At 33.2% G+C, this 20,328-nt stretch overlaps 1 protein-coding gene across 1 annotated transcript; it reads right to left on the reverse strand.

The window, feature by feature from the left end:
* Positions 1-5,379: 5,379 nt before the first annotated feature.
* LOC110451808 lies at positions 5,380-19,177 on the reverse strand. Its single transcript, XM_021499991.1, has 4 exons — positions 18,886-19,177; positions 11,113-11,300; positions 10,588-10,698; positions 5,380-10,093 (listed from the first exon to the last, which is right to left on the reverse strand). The coding sequence occupies exons 1-4, from the start codon at positions 19,050-19,052 to the stop codon at positions 9,516-9,518; spliced, it is 1,044 nt and encodes a 347-aa protein (XP_021355666.1). The 5' UTR covers positions 19,053-19,177; the 3' UTR covers positions 5,380-9,515.
* Between the last annotated feature and the right edge of the window lie 1,151 nt (positions 19,178-20,328).

The following is a 20,328-nucleotide window of genomic DNA, read 5'->3' on the forward strand; positions in this document are numbered from 1 at the left end:
CGTTACTGCAGATGAAACCCGAGTTAGTGTCATTGAACTTAATTCACTTTAAACAATGTAATCTGTTAATTGGTATTATATAAATGTCAATTATAAATTATAAACCATAGAGTAGTTAATTGATTTTAATACAGTTAAGTTACTGCATTAATTAAGTCATAACTGTTTTACCTATTTACCATGTAAAGTAAAATTTCTAAGGCCAGCATCTTGTCACTTATAGGCATTTTACACAATATTCACACAAGATTATTTTTTCAATTTTGTCTGGAATGGAAAAGTGGATAAAGTAAAACGTTATGTTATGTATGAAGGTAATGAGACTTAAGGTACCACACATGTTCATTTGTTTTGTATATTAGATCCATCAAATATTTCACCATGGAAAATATTACATTTGATAAAACCTGAACCCTATGGGGATGATATTTTTTCATATGACAATGGATTGGTTTTAAAGCATATTCGTTTCTTTCAATACATTTAGGAATGAACTATCCCAGACTTGGGTAGATCTCATTGAAACAACACCCCACGACCAAGACTCAGAAGATACTGTATCACAGCTCATTCGGTTTAAAAAAGTCAATTTAAATTAACAGTAATATCATATGGTATAAACATTGGTGTGCCTAACATGTTTCTTTTTTAAATTATTGATCTTTAAGAAAACATCCTAGCATAATCAGTAGCTTTATTGGATATTATGGTTAATAAATGTCATTAAAAGATGATTGAAGAATATATAATTTACATACAATTATTTCCAAGGACTCAAAGTTCCAGATTTTTCAAATCAAACTTCCTCATATATAGATATATACAAACACCGTATTAATGCAGTGCAATTCTATTGAAAAGTGTACGTCTTGTTTAGAGGGAAGAGCAACTTAATGGCACTTTATTTTGGAAATGTTGCCGCGCAGTTTCTTTGGTTATCAATCCTACAACTTATGAAAACACCCTGGGAATATAGACCAATCCAAAGGGCAAGAAAATGTGACAGAAATGAATATGAAATCAATTATTTCCTCATAGTTATAGAATACTGTATAAACATGTGTAAAATAAAGGGAACTATACCTACGAATAATAAAAATCAATAGAGGTATTTTTTACAACTATACTGCTCCAAATGAAAACATGATCAAAAGTAAATGAACTTTTGTGGATCAATTATTGAATGATTGAGTACCTAATATTTGCTTGTGTCTTTTTTTCATGAATTTTGTGTTAGAAATGAAGTAGAAAGTATATAATGTGCTATCTGTAAGTAATTTTCAATGTATATATGTCGTTCGATCTTGAATAATTATTATTTCATACTATAGTTTCCTTCGCAAGAATTTGATTGATCTTTTACTTTTTATATACACATGTATATATACTTTTTGGCAATCAATAATGCCGTAAAATAAGAACACTGAAAATGAGCGATAAAGTTTATGTAATATGAATATAATGTTGACAAATATTATGATATAATATTACCAAAATAAATTAATAGAAAAAGGATAATTTCCGTAAGGATTAAGGATCTGGACAATTCTTAACAATTATATATTTCTAGTACATTATGATGTTTTACTTATATTTTAACATGATGTTGTACTTCTGGTACATTATGATATATACATGTAACTTGAATTATAACATGATGTTGTATTTCTGGTACATTATGATATATAACTTAAATTATAACATGATATTTCTAGTGCATTATGATAATATATGTATCTTAACTTATAACATGGTTTAAAAAAAAAAAATAAAAAAAAATATATATTATATTTTAATTTCTGAAATAATAACTGTGAACCTTCGCACAGGATGTAATTGCTGCGAACAATATCGGTTCTATCTGATAGTCTTTGAGAAAAACTAAACGATCAGGAACCAAGTATTGAATGCTTAGCCGGAACATTAGTTATTCTTTATAATTGAAGGTGTCATGCATGTTTTTCGCGTGTGCCAGTAAAATAATGTGTATGCTTCATATGTTGTATGCTTGATTGATTTATGAGGACTTCATCAAATTACATGAAATAAGGATGATGATTATCTATATGTCTGTAGGATTGAGGTCACCAATGATACTGCCATGATAGACGTTTGATATTGGTTTATTTAATATTATCGTATTGAACAAGACATTTGTTATTTATGGGAAATTTTACATTTGTATTTACCTAGGAGGGGGCGAATGGTACTTATATGGCATTGAGTGTTCACTTAAGGAATGATTTTTATTTTTTCAACATTTATGAGGTCATAACAACAATGGGTTTATGGACATATTGAATGAATCGCGTTAGCGATTCATGTAAAATATGTCCAAAAACCCATTGTTGTTATGACCTCATAAATGTTGAAAAAATAAATATCATTCCTTATATTTACATTGACGAATCCTTTCAGTGGATCGATATAACAACGAATAAAACAAATAAACAGGGTTTGTTCCTGCTTATACACGGGTGCAACGCAGTGGCGAGAACAGTGTTTTTTCGCGGGGAAATGTGACACTATCGTGAGAGATCTTAGCAACCGTCAACAACAATAACACAACAAAATGTAGTTCCATATTCAATGTTTATTTGTAGCACAGGACACGTGAATACGTGGATATTTCACAAAGCACAGTTCAATAATATTTTAAGATGTAAGAATTAAGCATCTAGTTCGGTCGTTCCGAGTGAGTAGTTTTTGTAGTGTATTACTACGCAGTGTGATCAGGTTACTATCAGTTCCCACGTGCTGAGATTCTATGAACACCTGTGTTATGCATTTATGAATGTAATTTTTGTCAATGGGTCTAAGCATACAGAATGTAAATATAAGTTCGTGACCGTTTTGATTGTTAAGAAAGTGTTGGTAATACCCGGCGCCAGGTACGAGCGGGAAGTATGTGTTAGCCTCTACACAATGGGGAGACCACAGACACTGAATTTGAAAATTGTATCGTATCATTATTGATCCCACTTGACCTCGATTGTTCATGGTATTTATCATTTTAGTATATTTTCAAAAACAGTTGAGTGATGTGTCAATCTGTACATTATAATTGTCGGCGCGCACCATCTGGTTACAAAACAGGCTAAAATACCATCTTTGGAGACTTTTTATGATTCTTACCACAGCGTTACTGAAGTTGTAAACCCGAGCTACTGTCATTGCACTTAATTCACGTTAAACAATGTAACTTGTTAATTGGTATTATATAAATGTTAATTATTTATAAACCATAGACTAGTAAATTGATTTTAATTACTGCGTTAACTTAGTCAGAACTGTTTTATCTATTTCCCATGTAAAGTATATTTGTAAGGCCAGCATCTTGTCTCTTATTTTACACATGCACAGATGGCCTTGATCATCTGTGTCAGCTATGTATATACCGGTCATCAAAAATAATCATTACACTTCAGGTTTGCTAGGCATATAATACTGAGTACCTCACTCGGAGCATCTCTGACTCTGTTCCTGTGGTTAAGTTAATGTAGATGGATAATCAGTGGACCAAGGAAAGTGTAGGGATGAATGCATTTACCGACGTACCATGTTGATAGAAGATAGAAGATCCCTTTTCCTATTCATATCAGTATATAACCAACTACCTAGGCCTTAACATGGGAATTGTTATTGTGCATGCAATTTTGAATAGCATACATCACTCGTTTGGTTTTGGATAAGCTAGTGAAAACGCCTTTACTGGGCTTTGCCTGTGACAGTTGGATTTATGAATTACTATACCACAAATTACAAACAAAAAAATCCTACTTCTCAATTTCTGAATTTATCAAAGCACCACCTAATAGGTTATAGGAGAATGGGATTTGCATTTTGCTCCCCTGATGTGCCACGGTTTCAGAACCTGTAACAAAGAGTAAAATCTAATTTGGAATTTTATATGTTCAAATCTTACCAGAAGTTTTCTCGTCTAAGGATTCACCTGGGCTGGATGTGGAATGTCAGAAGAATTTGTAATTCACCTGGAAGAATCCGGAGAATGAAGACGTGAACTGTTTTCATTACTGTTGATGCTACCGGGAGGATACTTGTACGATAAGTTAGTTCATCAAATTTTTTTTTTCAATGTCTCATATTCTTCATACAAACTTTTGTATATAAATCAATACAGATAGTGTTTTTGCATGGTATATGTTTAACATACTGTCTATGTACGCGCCGACTCTATTATGACCTGCTTGTTGATATCAGGTTGTTTATACACATATAGAGCAGATAAGTACTTATATTTCCATATAACACGGGTTTCCGATTTTCATTTTTACACAATGAAAAAGGAAAACGGGTTTTCCTAGACTAATAGAAAGTGTTTAAGTGTATGTTCATGAGGTGGGTCTATATTTTTGTTGTTGTATTTTGTATTAGGTAGAATTGTAGGCCTCCACTACCTGTAACAGTACACATTTTACCTTAGTAACAATGAACATCTATAATATAGGTCAGTAAATGCTGACTGTCGCGACACGCCATGCACGTTAGGACAAATGACGCTTTAAACTTATTACACATCATCATTCCATCAATAATGGATTTAGTTTGAGACAACACATGAGGTGCACATTTTCGAGACTTTAATAAAACGATATATAAAAATAGGATATGTGTAATCACATCAAATATAATAACCAACAAGCTCAGGAGAGGTTATCAAACTGTTCCGTCTTTTCGTATTGCAGAGTTATCTGCTCTTGATAGCAGGTATTGATTGTTTCGTCATTTGTTTGTGAGAGTAACGTCATCATTTTCACAGAAACTAATGACGTAATAAGCAATACCTGCTCACAAGAGAAGATAACTCTGCAATACGCAAAGACGGAATAGAAGATTACAATATGCTTTTTTCGTGTTTACAATAATATACTATTTCTTTAAATATATAACTGTATAGCAAAAAACGGGGCTTTAAAAGTTTAGCAAATATCTATTACATGATGAAGGACATGGTAACAAAGGACATGCTACTATACTTATATATAAAGGTATAGGAGCAATATGCGTCACTTGGATACCGTAGTCTTATAATATTATGAATATATCAGATAAGAATAGTTTATTAACATCACGTGTTCAACGTGTTTAGAATAGACTTTGTTCATAGATTCACAATGCAAAATAGTGTGAATAAAGATAGGACATATTGTTTACATTGTATAACAGAGGTGGGGCGGTATAGTCATATGCAGGAACAGTTTATACCGAAAACATCTCATGGAAGTCCATTCAAACAGAAGGAGATAAAATCCCAAAGAATTTAGATATGACAAAAATAAAAACATGCACAGAAGTGAAAAAGAACTGCAGAAAATTTAACCCAATTAGCACCGCATTGAACAAAGGATAAACGATCCAACAGAAAAATGAATACATTTTAATATAGAAGACATGTTACATGTATAACTCGAAATAGCATGACTCTAAAATGACAAAACAGCTCCACTCAATGTGTTCAGTAATACATTTGATTCAGGTAACAAGAAGAGGAGATAATATATGAAAGGCGATATATCTGTTATGTTGGTAGATAACGTATAGTTATAAGGCTGTACTGATAAATGATAACATTACAAATATTCTCGATGAAACAAAACGAATAAAATGGATTACGGGCCAGAATATGCAGTATATTGCCCTACATCAGTGTACAAAGCAGGTAGTTCACTGCAACTTGCTGCAGAAATGAATGTTGACATCAGGGAACTGAATACTTCTATGGAGATCCAGGTTTGAAAAAGTGTTATATGAAGAGTGCCCTGGTCCGTTCCTTTGGTACATCCAAATACAGAACAGGAAGAGGGACAGCTTCGGTCTCAGCACAGGACCAAGCCAGCAGTAAAGAGATAGCTTCATACCACAGCTGGACGGAATGTTGACAAAAGACCCTTCCGGACTCAACATTTCAGATAAATATCTAATTCAAATCTTAAAATAGCTTGACGAATTGTCAAAATGTAACGTTTTGTTTGCACAACTTTGTACCGTATTGTGTTGCTCTAAATGTTGACTTGATTAAGTTGTTGTTTTTCAGATTAAAAATATTTAGATATTCTGTAGGTGATTTGCGACAATCATAAGAATATATATTTAGAAGTGCAACGTTTGTAACACATTGGTAATGATTAATATACATTATTAGTAAATATATCTGTCATATAAATATCGCCTTGATGTAATATATGATGAATTTTGTTTTGCTTTGCATGTATTTCTGTTGATTATTTATGTAAGTGTGGTTAACCTGAATTGATCATTCATCTTTCAGTGAAATTCGCCGTACATTGTATAACATTCTTTTGAGTATTGCCAATTTGGAGATTTAATCTCAACATTTTCAAGAAAATTTAACTCCAGTTCGCTAGCTTGTGCGCACTGAAATTCACATCGATGTGCACTGAAGTTAATTACAGTGCGCAAGGTAATTTTCTTTATCGTATTATGTTAGCCTTTTCATCAGTTTATGCATCTCCTCTATCGACTGCTCAACAAATCGATCAATAAATAGATTATTACTTGTAGATATTACCTATTCATATTCTTTAAAATGGTACATGTATATACATGTATTGGTGGTTTAAAGTTCATAATACTTTGTCTTAAAGACATAATCATGATTAAAATTCATTTATAGTTGTAACAGTATTACATACATGTACATATCAGTCTACAGACTATCGTTATATTAATCAATACATGATAGTGAAATATAAGTCTTTTTTCTGTAAGCTCATGGAGGTGACTACATGTTTTGTGTGAATAGGACAAAATACTATGAACTAAATATATTTAATTTCTCGTTCATGATGGGAACAATGTACTGTAGTTACAGGAATGCATATCTGAATACCAACAAAATGTTTGTTAAGGAATAATTAAATATATTGGTATCCAAATTGACTTTTCTATATAAGTATCATTAACCTGTCTGAACCCTATAGCTAGCACAGGGGAAACTGGGGTTGAAATGCCCTGAGGGTGTGTGTATTACACAAGGTATAGGATCTGATGTCAAATTATGTAAAATCTGAGTAAAATGTATGGAGGGGGAAAGACAAGGCACCGTATACGCATAAGCTGAAGATATTAAGTTTCCCTCTCTCCATCTCTTCAAACGGAAGGTTGGAGGGTCCTGACCCTAGAGACATTCCTAGATTTGTGCACCAATTATATCTATTTTTAAGTAGATGTCGTCATCTCTTCATTGATCTCTTTGTAAATCTTTTCTGCGTTTATGTATTTGACTTTTCTTTAAAAAAAAATAACAAAAAAATAACAAATTACATTGATTCCAATAAGTGTGTAGTTTTCTAGAAAATATACTTAAGTTCATTTTTACCACGAAATAAAATCTCCGAATAAACTTTAAAAATGTCTAAATAGTGTAAATGTTTATTATCCAATCAAAGTAAAAACCCGATGGTATTGTCAGTCGGCATGGTAAGATCATCTAACCACAGAGAAGTTGATTTATGCATAAAGAATAACATAGTTTTGGAGTACAATAATATAATAGTATTGTAAGGAAATATTTGGTGTTAGACAAGGTGATACACTTTAGTCCTTGTATTCCAAAACACAAGAAAATGTGTTTTTGAGTAAAAACGCATTGTGCGATAAGTATGAAACTTTCACAAATAATCTATCATCATATTACTATTATCTATACCACGTTGCATGCTTATTTCAAAATGCCTCGTATGTACAATTAGCCCTTATTATTGAAAAAAGGCAGAACAATTGTTAAAACAACGAAATGGGTTAACTGTAACGATTTGAACAGATACTTTTCCTTGAGGCTAGGAGATTAATTTCTGGTTAAAGATCTCATTTTTATTATTGATTGGTATTCTAGCAATTGAGCAAGATTTAATACATTGTTGATAAAAATTTGGAATGATATTCAAAGTAATGCCTTTTAGACTGGAACATGAAAAAAATGAAAAATATATAACAAAATCTCCAAACTAATTTCTTCAGGAGGAAGTTTACAAATGCATTCCAAATTTTGAAAGTTGATGTGCAATATTCTTTTCAATGTTTTCACACATTTACTCTGTATATTCACCATTTGCTACTGAATTACATCAAGTCTTCCTATTTACAAGATTTTTTTCCCATCCCATATGAAATTCCATATCATTAAATTTCTTTCATTCCTGTACTTTTCTGGAATACCCCTTGCTTCAATATCAAAACTTATCATTGATAAAATTTATGATTTGATTATCAGTACCTTACCTTCATGAGTCAGATTTCTGGTTTTCCATACATTGAGCAGTTTTTATTTTTCAATCTTTTCTTTCCATATGCTATCTATGTCTATATTATATCAATGATGGAATCCTATCGTTTTTATTAAATGTTTGGCCCATTTGATTTGATTAGAAATAGGGGTTTCTTTTTCCATATCCCCAGGTATATAGCTTCTGTTTTATCAACATCAATTTTTAGTGTGATGTTTTTTAATATGTTTTGAATATACATCATGACTTTCTTATTGATTCCTCTGTCCTGTGTATATGTTGAAGATCATAAGGAAATCCACCTAGGCTTAATTATATTTTGAGATGGTAATTGTAGTCCTTTTATGTCTGAGGGAGCTTGAATAGTACAAGCAAGCGGTGCTGATTGAAGTATGTACAAGATTGGCACCATATGGCATCCCTGATGCGCTGACCTTGATATATACGGATATTATTTGTTTCAATACATATTTTGACATTATCTTATAACATTTTAACCAAATTGCCATATAATTGACCAAAATTGAGATATTTTATGCTATTTTTTAAATAGTAAGCATACATGCTCTCTTATGATACGCAATGACTTACTTTTAAATACATTGGTAACATACGATATTTGTCCACTCTTGTGTTGTTAGATAATATAAATTGTAAAATAATTCGAATGAAGTGTTTTTTTAAATAATTACCCTATTAACCTTACTTTTTTGGGTCTGCGACTGCCAAATATTTCATGGGACTTTTCCCTGGGTCGCGTTATACTACAAAAATCCCCTGTGTAAAGATTTGCTTGGTCGTGATATTCGAGGTCAGCTTGTGTAACAACAGTAGTAACTTCTACCTTTAAAAGAAAGCATTCCTCTTAGTGTATAACTAATGTTAATTACATACAATCATAAAAAGAAATGCAACAATTTTATAAACATCTGAATACAATCAAGAGCGATACATTTAATGGCAGAACTAAATCGGGACTCAGCTTATCTGGAAATGAAATTTCCTAAACATCTCATTGTATGTACTACAGTCATAAGTGATTTGTTCTGGTATTGTTTTATTATCACATTTTGTCATGTTTGGAGAGGTTTGACAATATGATGAAAAAATAGCTATGCTAGATACTGCCTAATTCAAAGTAAAATCTGATTAAATCCATGTATGAATATAAGGACGAAAATAGGTTACATCATGACGATACACACCTCTCATAGAAGTTTGGTGAATGGGCATTGATACTATAATCTTCTAGGTTTCTTTGGATGCCTTCACACATGTGAAATTTAAAGCAAATGAACTTTGTATGTTGCTTTTGTCCTTCACTCGCCAGCCAGAACTGCTCAAAAACGCTTCTTTCTTTTCCGTTCCCCAGCCCATGCCGTAACCAGGAGCGCCGTCTATCGACAAACTACAAGGGAGACAAATCATAGTACTGATGGCGTACCCTACTCCTGCCACGTTTGGATCTCCTACGTTGTCCCTTTGGTTACTGTGTAAATCCGGATCAGTAATCGACACGACACCGTCGTCCTTCAAGACGCGACGAACCTCTTTCATGGCATTAACATGATCAGGCAGATCATGAAGGACGTCAAATAAGATCACCCAGTCAAACTTGCCTGTCCAGTCGGCTGGCAAGGACGTCGCGTCTTCTGTCACGAACGTCACGTTTTTGATACTTTGGGATTCAGCATTAGCTTTTGCTTTGGTTATCGCACCTTCGTTGTAGTCAACACCGTATATGTCTGCGTCTGGACAGTGCCTACTCAACGCTCTAGTTAGGACTCCTGCTCCGCATCCTAGATCGAGTACAGCGGTCATCGACTCTTAAAGCAAAACATAATTTGACAACTACATTTTAATCAATAAATATTTAACGTATATTATTTATGGAATCAATATTTATCTTCAGTGATCTATTTCATTAAATGCAACACGTATAAATGTACGGTTTAATAAGTGTAATAATTAGTACTTCATTATAAAATTAAACAATGCATCCACGGTTTTGTAAGTCTTTATATATACATGTCTTTATATGTCAAAGGGCATATTACATATGTTTGGCTCCCATTAAAATATCTAAAGTTTTATGTAGATAATGCACTGGTTTATAAACGGTTTGATTTTAAGGCATGCTTTAGAATTGGGATCATCATTTGCTAAGGGAACTAAAGACATAACGTACTGATAGAACTAAACATGCGAGAAGTTATAATACGTCTTATTGCTTAAGACAAGGGACATAATGATGACCGGTTAATTTGAATGTGACAGTATAGCATTTAGTGTCGTTGTAGCAATTATAGAAACTGCTTACTTATGGACTTCGTGACTGGCACAAGGAGTTGCTCTACTGCCTTGTCTGGATCCGGTGTTTTGTCTTCAGTGACGTCAATCAGTTTATTGGGCATTTCACTCCAGTCATAACCTAAAATAGATATGGTCGGTAGTATGATAGAAAGTTTTGTATGACTATTATTGAATCGTATTAGGAGTGATGTTCAAAATCGTTCTAGACTTTCTGTATATTTTTATTCATCGACTGCAGGGATTAACACTTTTTATATAAATGTTGTTATTCCTTCTTACGCCTTGTTACTTCTCAGCTGGCTAATAAAATGCATCTGCCTTTTCTGTTATAATTCTTTTATTTTAACTTCCAATCTGATGCAGACATTTTGAGCATGTTGTTTCGTTTCCTCTCCCAATCAGCTGTTAGCTCCTTTTCACTTGTATTGTCATTTTTAATTGTCAAATCGGTATTTTCAAATTGCATATGATTCGTTTATTTTTACGGTTTTATAACAACCTATAAAATGGCATTTGGTTTCGTGAAACATACCTTGAGGCCCGTCATTCCTGAAGCAGTTCTTCACTTTATCCGTCATAGTACTAATGACAGGGAAAAGGAACGCAAATCCAGTCGAATCAAGTCCCGGTTTGAGGGACTGAGGGATGAAGTATTTGTCCGAGTCATCCAGGAACACGATCCTGGTGGAGACCATACAGCCCAGCCACTCGCGGACATACCTACAAAGGGAGGCAATAACACGTAATACATCGTTAGTCAGACCATACAGCCCAGCCACTAACGGACATACCTACAAAGGAAGATGATTTCACGTAATACATTACTAGTCATACCATACAGCCCAGCCATTCCCGGACATGCCCACAAAGGGAGGTAATTACAGGTAATACGTTACTAGGCAGATCGTACATCCCAGCTATTCCCGGACATACCTGCAAAAGGAGATCATTACACGTTTTACATCAACACTGTTATAATTAAACTTCTTTATTTGCTATAAATGGTACATTTTTTTTTAAATTTAGGACTTCTTTGCAGTTTGTATTCATGGTTCATTTAAGCATTGAAATGTTTTTGTAAGGTATTTATGTAGCGCGCATTATGATTTGTTTGCTTGCAAAGCTGTGTCATTCAAATAGATCATAAATACCATACAAAAACAGTTCAATACTTATATTTACGTTTCCTCTGACTCTTATGTTCTTTTTAATTTACAATTGATAATTAAAATTTAAAATTCCCGCCTTATCGACAGTCCACACAAATTCGTTCAATAGTTGGAACAGTGTTTTGTCGCGTGCTGATTGGCAAACAAAGTAGTACTTTGAAATTTTAACAAACACTTCAATTTTATTCAACAATTCAGTATCAATACAATTGCGAATGATATGTCTATAGGGTGATTTAAGCTTATCAATAGAACTCTGAGCTGAATTGTTTCGATTTTTCCCCCGGAACAAATTTCGCTCATGGATAAAAAAAACCCAGTGAACACCGTAAATCCGACCTTGCCCTCCACGATGGAGTTATTTTTAGAAGTTAAACGAGCAAAGAGAAAAGTTCGAATTTGTGAAGAATCCAGGCGTGAATTTATGTGTTGATTGTATGGGAATCTGACTACAGTTGGTAGATTCTATAACAGCCACGTTATTTGACATGTCGTCAGAAACTGGGGGAGGCCATGGCTGCGAGACCCGTGAAACTGATAGCGTTTGAAGCGAGTGATCTTGCGACGGAGCACAGGGGTTCGATACAAATGTCTGAAATGGTTATGTGTGTTGTGACTCATATTAGTAGGTCTGTAACATATGTGTCAGTAGGTCTATAGAATATGTGTATTTCAGACATTTGTAACGACCCCTGTTGATCAGTGCAGTGTAACAGACGATATTTCTGATAAACTGCATGCGTGTTAAAATTATTTCATTGGTGATTTCAACCGATGTGCATTTGTACGATTTTACAGACCTTGGTCTTGTTTTTGTTGTAATAAAAGTATATTTTCTTTTCACATCAATTTACAATGACATTGTCAAGTCTCACAATGCCCAGTGATATTTCAACAGCCGTCATGTTTTTTTAAAGTGGATATTGTAGTTGTATTAATACGCTAAGAAATGTGTCTCGTGCTGCAAGGTAATTAAAGTCCAATCAACGACACAGCTTTCAAAGAGGCTATATAGTGAAGGTAAATATGGTGCTGTCTTTACACTTCTTCTGTACTTAGACTCAATATAAGCATTAAAGAGTATAAGGGTTATTTTTCCATAAACTTTCAAATTCGCGTAGGAATACGTCTGCAATTTTTTCCAGGAGTTTCTGATTGATATAAGCATTTAAGTATATGTTATATTATTTTAACAATACAATTTATGCAAAAAAGTTATTAATTATACCAGAATTACGTCACATGCTTCGGCATCTTCCGTGCTATTAGCCTTGCATTTTAACAAATAATGAAATATATTAAAACTGCAATGAATGTAATAAGAAGAGTTAAATCATGTCGTGGTGAGGTTTATGTGGCAATGGGTCTTGAGACTTATTTCAATTGAAGTACTTGGCAGTTTATTATAGTCTCAAAACCCATTGAGGTATAAATTGTATAGGCCTCAACACAACAGGATTCAGTCCTTAACATGAATACATAAAAGGCGTAATTCAATGCTTCAGAAGGCCATAACTCATATGATCATTTTTAGTGGCAGAAATAAAGACAATGGTTTAGTTGTCATGAAATAATTTCCTCTTTGAATCAATCAGACCCTCGAAAGAAGGTGAGGGAGGGAAATTTATTAATTTAACGACTTTGGTCATTTGTTTATGCAGTTAAAGAAAACGTAGAGCTCTGATTTTCCAAATATTTAATGGAAGTTACAACCCTCTGTATGAAGGATTATAACTTTTAAGGAATTATCCTGCCATGACTTTGTTTGCTGCCAGGCTTTATGCTTTTAACGTATCACATTTCGGAGTAAAGATTATAAACGGTAGATATGAATGTGATGTGATCTAGCTGCGTCGAAATATTTTGTAAAACTCTGCTTTTTAACTTTTTGGACTTTTGGTTACACAAAGCATGTTACCAAATATAACACGCATAGTTGTCACTGCCATATATCTATAATGAGCGTTCCGATTATTCTTTAATCATCTAACCAAAATACCATAGCTCGTCCCTTTCTCAAATTGATCGCCTCGTTGTAGTATTCAGGGAGTTATTGAGCCAAAAAGAAACCTTTTTTTTTGTGATGGCCTGATGTTTTTTATGCAAATAGTTTAGCTTATCGATTATAGTGCTATTCAATGAAATGGACACCCTCCTTTAAAATATGTCATTGACTAATTGATACAGTGTGCTAAAAATGAATTACACTGCACTATACAACTCTTTCGCCCTTTAAGGACTCGACGATAATCAAAATTGCCAAAAAAAGCGGAAATATAAATTGGTCTTGACTTCTGCAAAAGAGAATACAAGAAAAACCCGTTAATTATATGAATATCAAAAGCTAAAGGAATACTTTTTAAACAACAATTACAACTTCAATTGTCCAATAAGCGAAAATTTAAAAAATATAATCATAAAACGCACATATAAAATCACCAATTTAAGACACGAAATTACATAATCACAAATGAACGACAAATCCTCACAGTAGAGAAATAAATATAAAACCACCACACATAAACGTACAAATATAAAACCACCACACATAAACGTACAAATATAAAACCACCACACATAAACGTACAAATATAAAACCACCACACATAAACGTACAAATATAAAACCACCACACATAAACGTACAAATATAAAACCACCACACATAAACGTACAAATATAAAACCACCACACATAAACGTACAAATATAAAACCACCACACATAAACGTACAAATATAAAACCACCACACATAAACGTACAAATATAAAACCACCACACATAAACGTACAAATATAAAACCACCACACATAAACGTACAAATATAAAACCACCACACATAAACGTACAAATATAAAACCACCACACATAAACGTACAAATATAAAACCACCACACATAAACGTACAAATATAAAACCACCACACATAAACGTACAAATATAAAACCACCACACATAAACGTACAAATATAAAACCACCACACATAAACGTACAAATATAAAACCACCACACATAAACGTACAAATATAAAACCACCACACATAAACGTACAAATATAAAACCACCACACATAAACGTACAAATATAAAACCACCACACATAAACGTACAAATATAAAACCACCACACATAAACGTACAAATATAAAACCACCACACATAAACGTACAAATATAAAACCACCACACATAAACGTACAAATATAAAACCACCACACATAAACGTACAAATATAAAACCACCACACATAAACGTACAAATATAAAACCACCACACATAAACGTACAAATATAAAACCACCACACATAAACGTACAAATATAAAACCACCACACATAAACGTACAAATATAAAACCACCACACATAAACGTACAAATATAAAACCACCACACATAAACGTACAAATATAAAACCACCACACATAAACGTACAAATATAAAACCACCACACATAAACGTATAAATATAAAACCACCACACATAAACGTACAAATATAAAACCACCACACATAAACGTACAAATATAAAACCACCACACATAAACGTACAAATATAAAACCACCACACATAAACGTACAAATATAAAACCACCACACATAAACGTACAAATATAAAACCACCACACATAAACGTACAAATATAAAACCACCACACATAAACGTACAAATATAAAACCACCACACATAAACGTACAAATATAAAACCACCACACATAAACGTACAAATATAAAACCACCACACATAAACGTACAAATATAAAACCACCACACATAAACGTACAAATATAAAACCACCACACATAAACGTACAAATATAAAACCACCACACATAAACGTACAAATATAAAACCACCACACATAAACGTACAAATATAAAACCACCACACATAAACGTACAAATATAAAACCACCACACATAAACGTACAAATATAAAACCACCACACATAAACGTACAAATATAAAACCACCACACATAAACGTATAAATATAAAACCACCACACATAAACGTACAAATATAAAACCACCACAAATAAACGTACAAATATAAAACCACCACAAATAAAGGTACAAATATAAAACCACCACACATAAACGTACAAATATAAAACCACCACACATAAACGTACAAATATAAAACCACCACACATAAACGTACAAATATAAAACCACCACAAATAAACGTACAAATATAAAACCACCACACATAAACGTACAAATATAAAACCACCACACATAAACGTACAAATATAAAACCACCACACATAAACGTACAAATATAAAACCACCACACATAAACGTACAAATATAAAACCACCACACATAAACGTACAAATATAAAACCACCACACATAAACGTACAAATATAAAACCACCACACATAAACGTACAAATATAAAACCACCACACATAAACGTACAAATATAAAACCACCACACATAAACGTACAAATATAAAACCACCACACATAAACGTACAAATATAAAACCACCACACATAAACGTACAAATATAAAACCACCACACATAAACGTACAAATATAAAACCACCACACATAAACGTACAAATATAAAACCACCACACATAAACGTACAAATATAAAACCACCACAAATAAACGTACAAATATAAAACCACCACACATAAACGTATAAATATAAAACCACCACACATAAACGTATTTATATAAAACAACCACACATAAACGTATTTATATAAAACAACCACACATAAATGTATGAATATAAAAACAACCACACATAAACACATTTTTTTTGTCTATTTAAGCACCACACATCAACACACAAAAATATGTAAGTACCACACTTAAACACACAAAAATTAGAAAATCACCACCCATAACCACAAAACAAAATAAAGCAGCACCATAAATAACGGCATCTGAACAAAACGCACTACACGTAATTATAAAATCACTACACACAGATGTAAAAGCACCACTCATATACACCAAATAACACACAAAGACATATATGCATACAAAAATCACAACACCACACATAGACATATATATGCATACAAAATTCACAACACCACACAAAGACATATGCATACAAAAATCACAACACACAAAGACAAATGCATACACAAATCAAAACAACACACAAAGACATATATGCATACAAAAATCACAACACCACACAAAGACATATATGCATACAAAATTCACAACACCACACAAAGACATGCATACAAAATTCACAACACTACACAAAGAAATATGCATACAAAATTCACAACATCAAACAAAGACTTATGCATACAAAAATCACAACACCACACAAAGACATATATACATACAAAAACCACAACACCACACAAAGACATATATGCATACAAAATCACAACACCACACAAAGACATATGCATACAAAATTTACAACACCACACAAAGACATATGCATACAAAAATCACAACAACACACAAAGACATATGCATACAAAATTCACAACACGCACAAAGACATATGCATACAAAAATCACAACACCACACAAAGACATATATGCATACAAAAATCACAACACCACACAAAGACATATATACATACAAAAATCAAGTCACGAACTCACGAAACCTAACCTCATAGGACAGCTCGGGTGTTCCATAGTATTAATAACGAGTTATTTTTGTCATCGTTCGCTCTGTTTACACATAACTTGATACGTCTATTTCTACTTCAACCTACACACATTTAAACGCAACCGTACAATGCATATATTGCCCTACATTCACGAACTCAGCTCGCCAAGGACGCAGACAAACTGTTTTGTACGTGTCTGGTTTCGCGTCTTCCTACAACGCAGTAGAGGTACAAGTACACTCATTTGTTTTAATGAGAAAATATCGGTCGCTTATGTCAGATGATTGATTTCTAGGGTGAGGGGTTGGGGTAGGGGTTCTCAAGCAGCTAGTTCAATTATATTCTACCGGCATTCTTTTGCATTGCTAGCTTAGTGTGTGCAACAGCTAATTGGTGGCTTCAGGGGAGGATATTTTTATGGTGCAAAACCTTTCTTTTAATACTTTAAGCTTGAGTAAATAATTTCAAGCTTATTCAAGACATCATGGCTAATAATTGCATTTGAAACATATAACGTAATAAAACTTCCACTTGACTTTGAGCTTTTAGTACAACTTGTTTAGCATATTCCATCATTTTAATACAATACAATTAATTAGCATATTGGATTAGGTTATATGACTTGATTAACTTGTAATCTGTCATCCTCTTACTTGCAACCCTGTCACCTTCTCAAAATCCTTAATCTGTATCTGCAACTGGTAATTCGTAAATATAATAAATGTACATCTTAACCTTGGATAAAAAAACAACAACACCGAAATATTTAACCTTTAGTCATAATTGTTGTCAGACATCAAAGATATATTACATGCACTATAAAGGGGAACATTTGGGAGATACTTATGTCTCACAGAGTTGTTGCACGTTTAAGAATGTCCAGGCACATCGAACAATATATTATGTTATTGTGGTACAAGACACGTACTCTGATTGGTTGATTTGATAACTCCAGCTTGTCTGACCCGGATGGAAGTTCGAAGTGATCTAAATCTTGGAGGAAAGCGGAAAAAAACATGTGGTCGGGCAACTGACCCCATAACTTTTTACGTCGGATTGTGGAATCAAACCCCGGCTGTGCACTATCGGTGTGCTTTAGTCTTTTTTCGTTAAACATATGCAAGTATTTCTGAAGCAGATTGTTTTGGTTAAAACTATCTTAACTATTCACAATTTAATCACTGTACCGTTTCAATTTCAATTAGAGAGTGTGCACCTTATCTGGCAGTATATTAGCTCGTAGATCACACACCGAGTCGTTTTGTTCATATGGTAAATATGTAAGTTTGAAGGCTAGTTGTTTGTTTACTTACAGATGTATTCTGGGAATAAAAAGTCTGTGACGGAGCCTATAAAATCGTGACAGACTTATGATAACTAATCAACATTAAAAGACCTGGAATCTGAACACAATAAACCGTAAGACAAGACATGGAAACACATATAATACTACTTCCTAATAATGTCTGTTTGTATCTGTTGTTATTTGCAAACCAAGCCCATGCATCAATAGTTTTCACAGCATATACAGACGTTTACCTCTCTTTTAGATTACAGGCGTCTGCTAACTGCTGTGAAGAGACGGGCTTGTCAAGTCTTTTCAGCTCATCAAACAGCCCTAGGTCCTTCCCTAATGTGATAGCAGAGGTGATGTAACTCCCAGCGATGAAGTTCGATATATTTTGAGAATACACTTTTAAATCCATTTTGTGGCTTCAGAAACTTAACGTTTATGTATCTTTGTAACAGGTTATTCTCAAAACAAATGTCAACAGAGACCTGTCCAGGACACTATATGATTGGTTATTCACATGCATGAATAATTGTTAGCTAAGGAAGCCTTCTAGTGCTATACATATGCATGGGAGCGAATACAAAAAAGATGCAGGTTAAATTATGTCAGATGAGCTTAGTTTGCATGCAGAGCGCACTCGTGGCTATTATTTTCACACGTGTTTTTTGTAACTTGAACTATGTTCAGATACAAATACTGCGGACGAGGACGTGCTCAATGTGAACTAAACTGTCCTAAAATAGAGACGTTGACCTATAGGAGATGCGGTTTGTCATTGAAATGTCCTATCTGGGGACGTTGGTTCATAGGTTCACGTTTCCCCTATAGACTAAACTGTCCTTCCTCATCCCCACACCAATCCTCCTGGCACAGTTCAGTTTACATTATTTTCTCTCTCATAGTTATGGTACATGTTTCTGTTTAAGAGTTTCCGCATTGTTAAGGTCTCATCTGACACTCTTTGTTTGGTACGGATTTCCTCACGGTACCCTAATCTATTTCTATAAAGGAAGTTTAGTACAAAAACTAATCTTATCGTAAGTATAAGGTAGATTATCTTATTGATGAATGTTTTTGGAGATACAGAAACCACCAATACATATGTTAATAGATTTTTGAAAAGAAATATTGGTCAAATTGAAAGTTATAATTACAGGCATTTAAGGAGTATGTGTTAGATAGACCGTCCTTGTGTAAATATTGTCTTTGATATCACGCCTGTTATGGTATTCAACTTTAGTAAAGAAACGACAAAGTATTTCCAAATTTGTTTCAAACATAAAAAATAAAATATAAAAAAATAATCCCTACATATTAAAGACTTTAAAACGTCCGTAGCATGTTTCTTTTTATTATATGCTTGATTCAAAGATGTATACGATGTTCAGCTCATGTTTCTATTTAATATTATATTCTATTTGTGTATAACACAAGTTCCTAACCGTTTTATGGTTCATAGCTGGTAAACTATATCTGCACACAACCAAGCTGAATTAATAGTAATTAACTATTGCTATCTCAGATTTAAGATATTCTAAATAATCAACCCATAATCAGTACAAAATAAAAGGAAGGTATTTTATTGATTTCAATATGTGTTGATAAGTTATATATTCTCTGTCAAGGGAAACCTAAATTATTGGCTTATATACTAATCCTATATAGTGTAGTGTAATAAACAACCCATA

Source organism: Mizuhopecten yessoensis, unplaced genomic scaffold, assembly GCF_002113885.1.
Source record: "Mizuhopecten yessoensis strain PY_sf001 unplaced genomic scaffold, ASM211388v2 scaffold6211, whole genome shotgun sequence".
Classification (NCBI taxonomy): domain Eukaryota; kingdom Metazoa; phylum Mollusca; class Bivalvia; order Pectinida; family Pectinidae; genus Mizuhopecten; species Mizuhopecten yessoensis.

Bases quoted from the DNA above. Each gene is read 5' to 3' on its own strand.
- LOC110451808 (XM_021499991.1), bottom strand. From the start codon at position 19,052: ATGGATTTAAAAGTGTATTCTCAAAATATATCGAACTTCATCGCTGGG. The intron at 11,301-18,885 runs GTAAACGTCTGT...CTCCCTTTGTAG, and splicing joins GCCTGTAATCTAAAAGAGAG to GTATGTCCGCGAGTGGCTGG. The intron at 10,094-10,587 runs GTAAGCAGTTTC...TTTTGCTTTAAG, and splicing joins GCCAGTCACGAAGTCCATAA to AGTCGATGACCGCTGTACTC.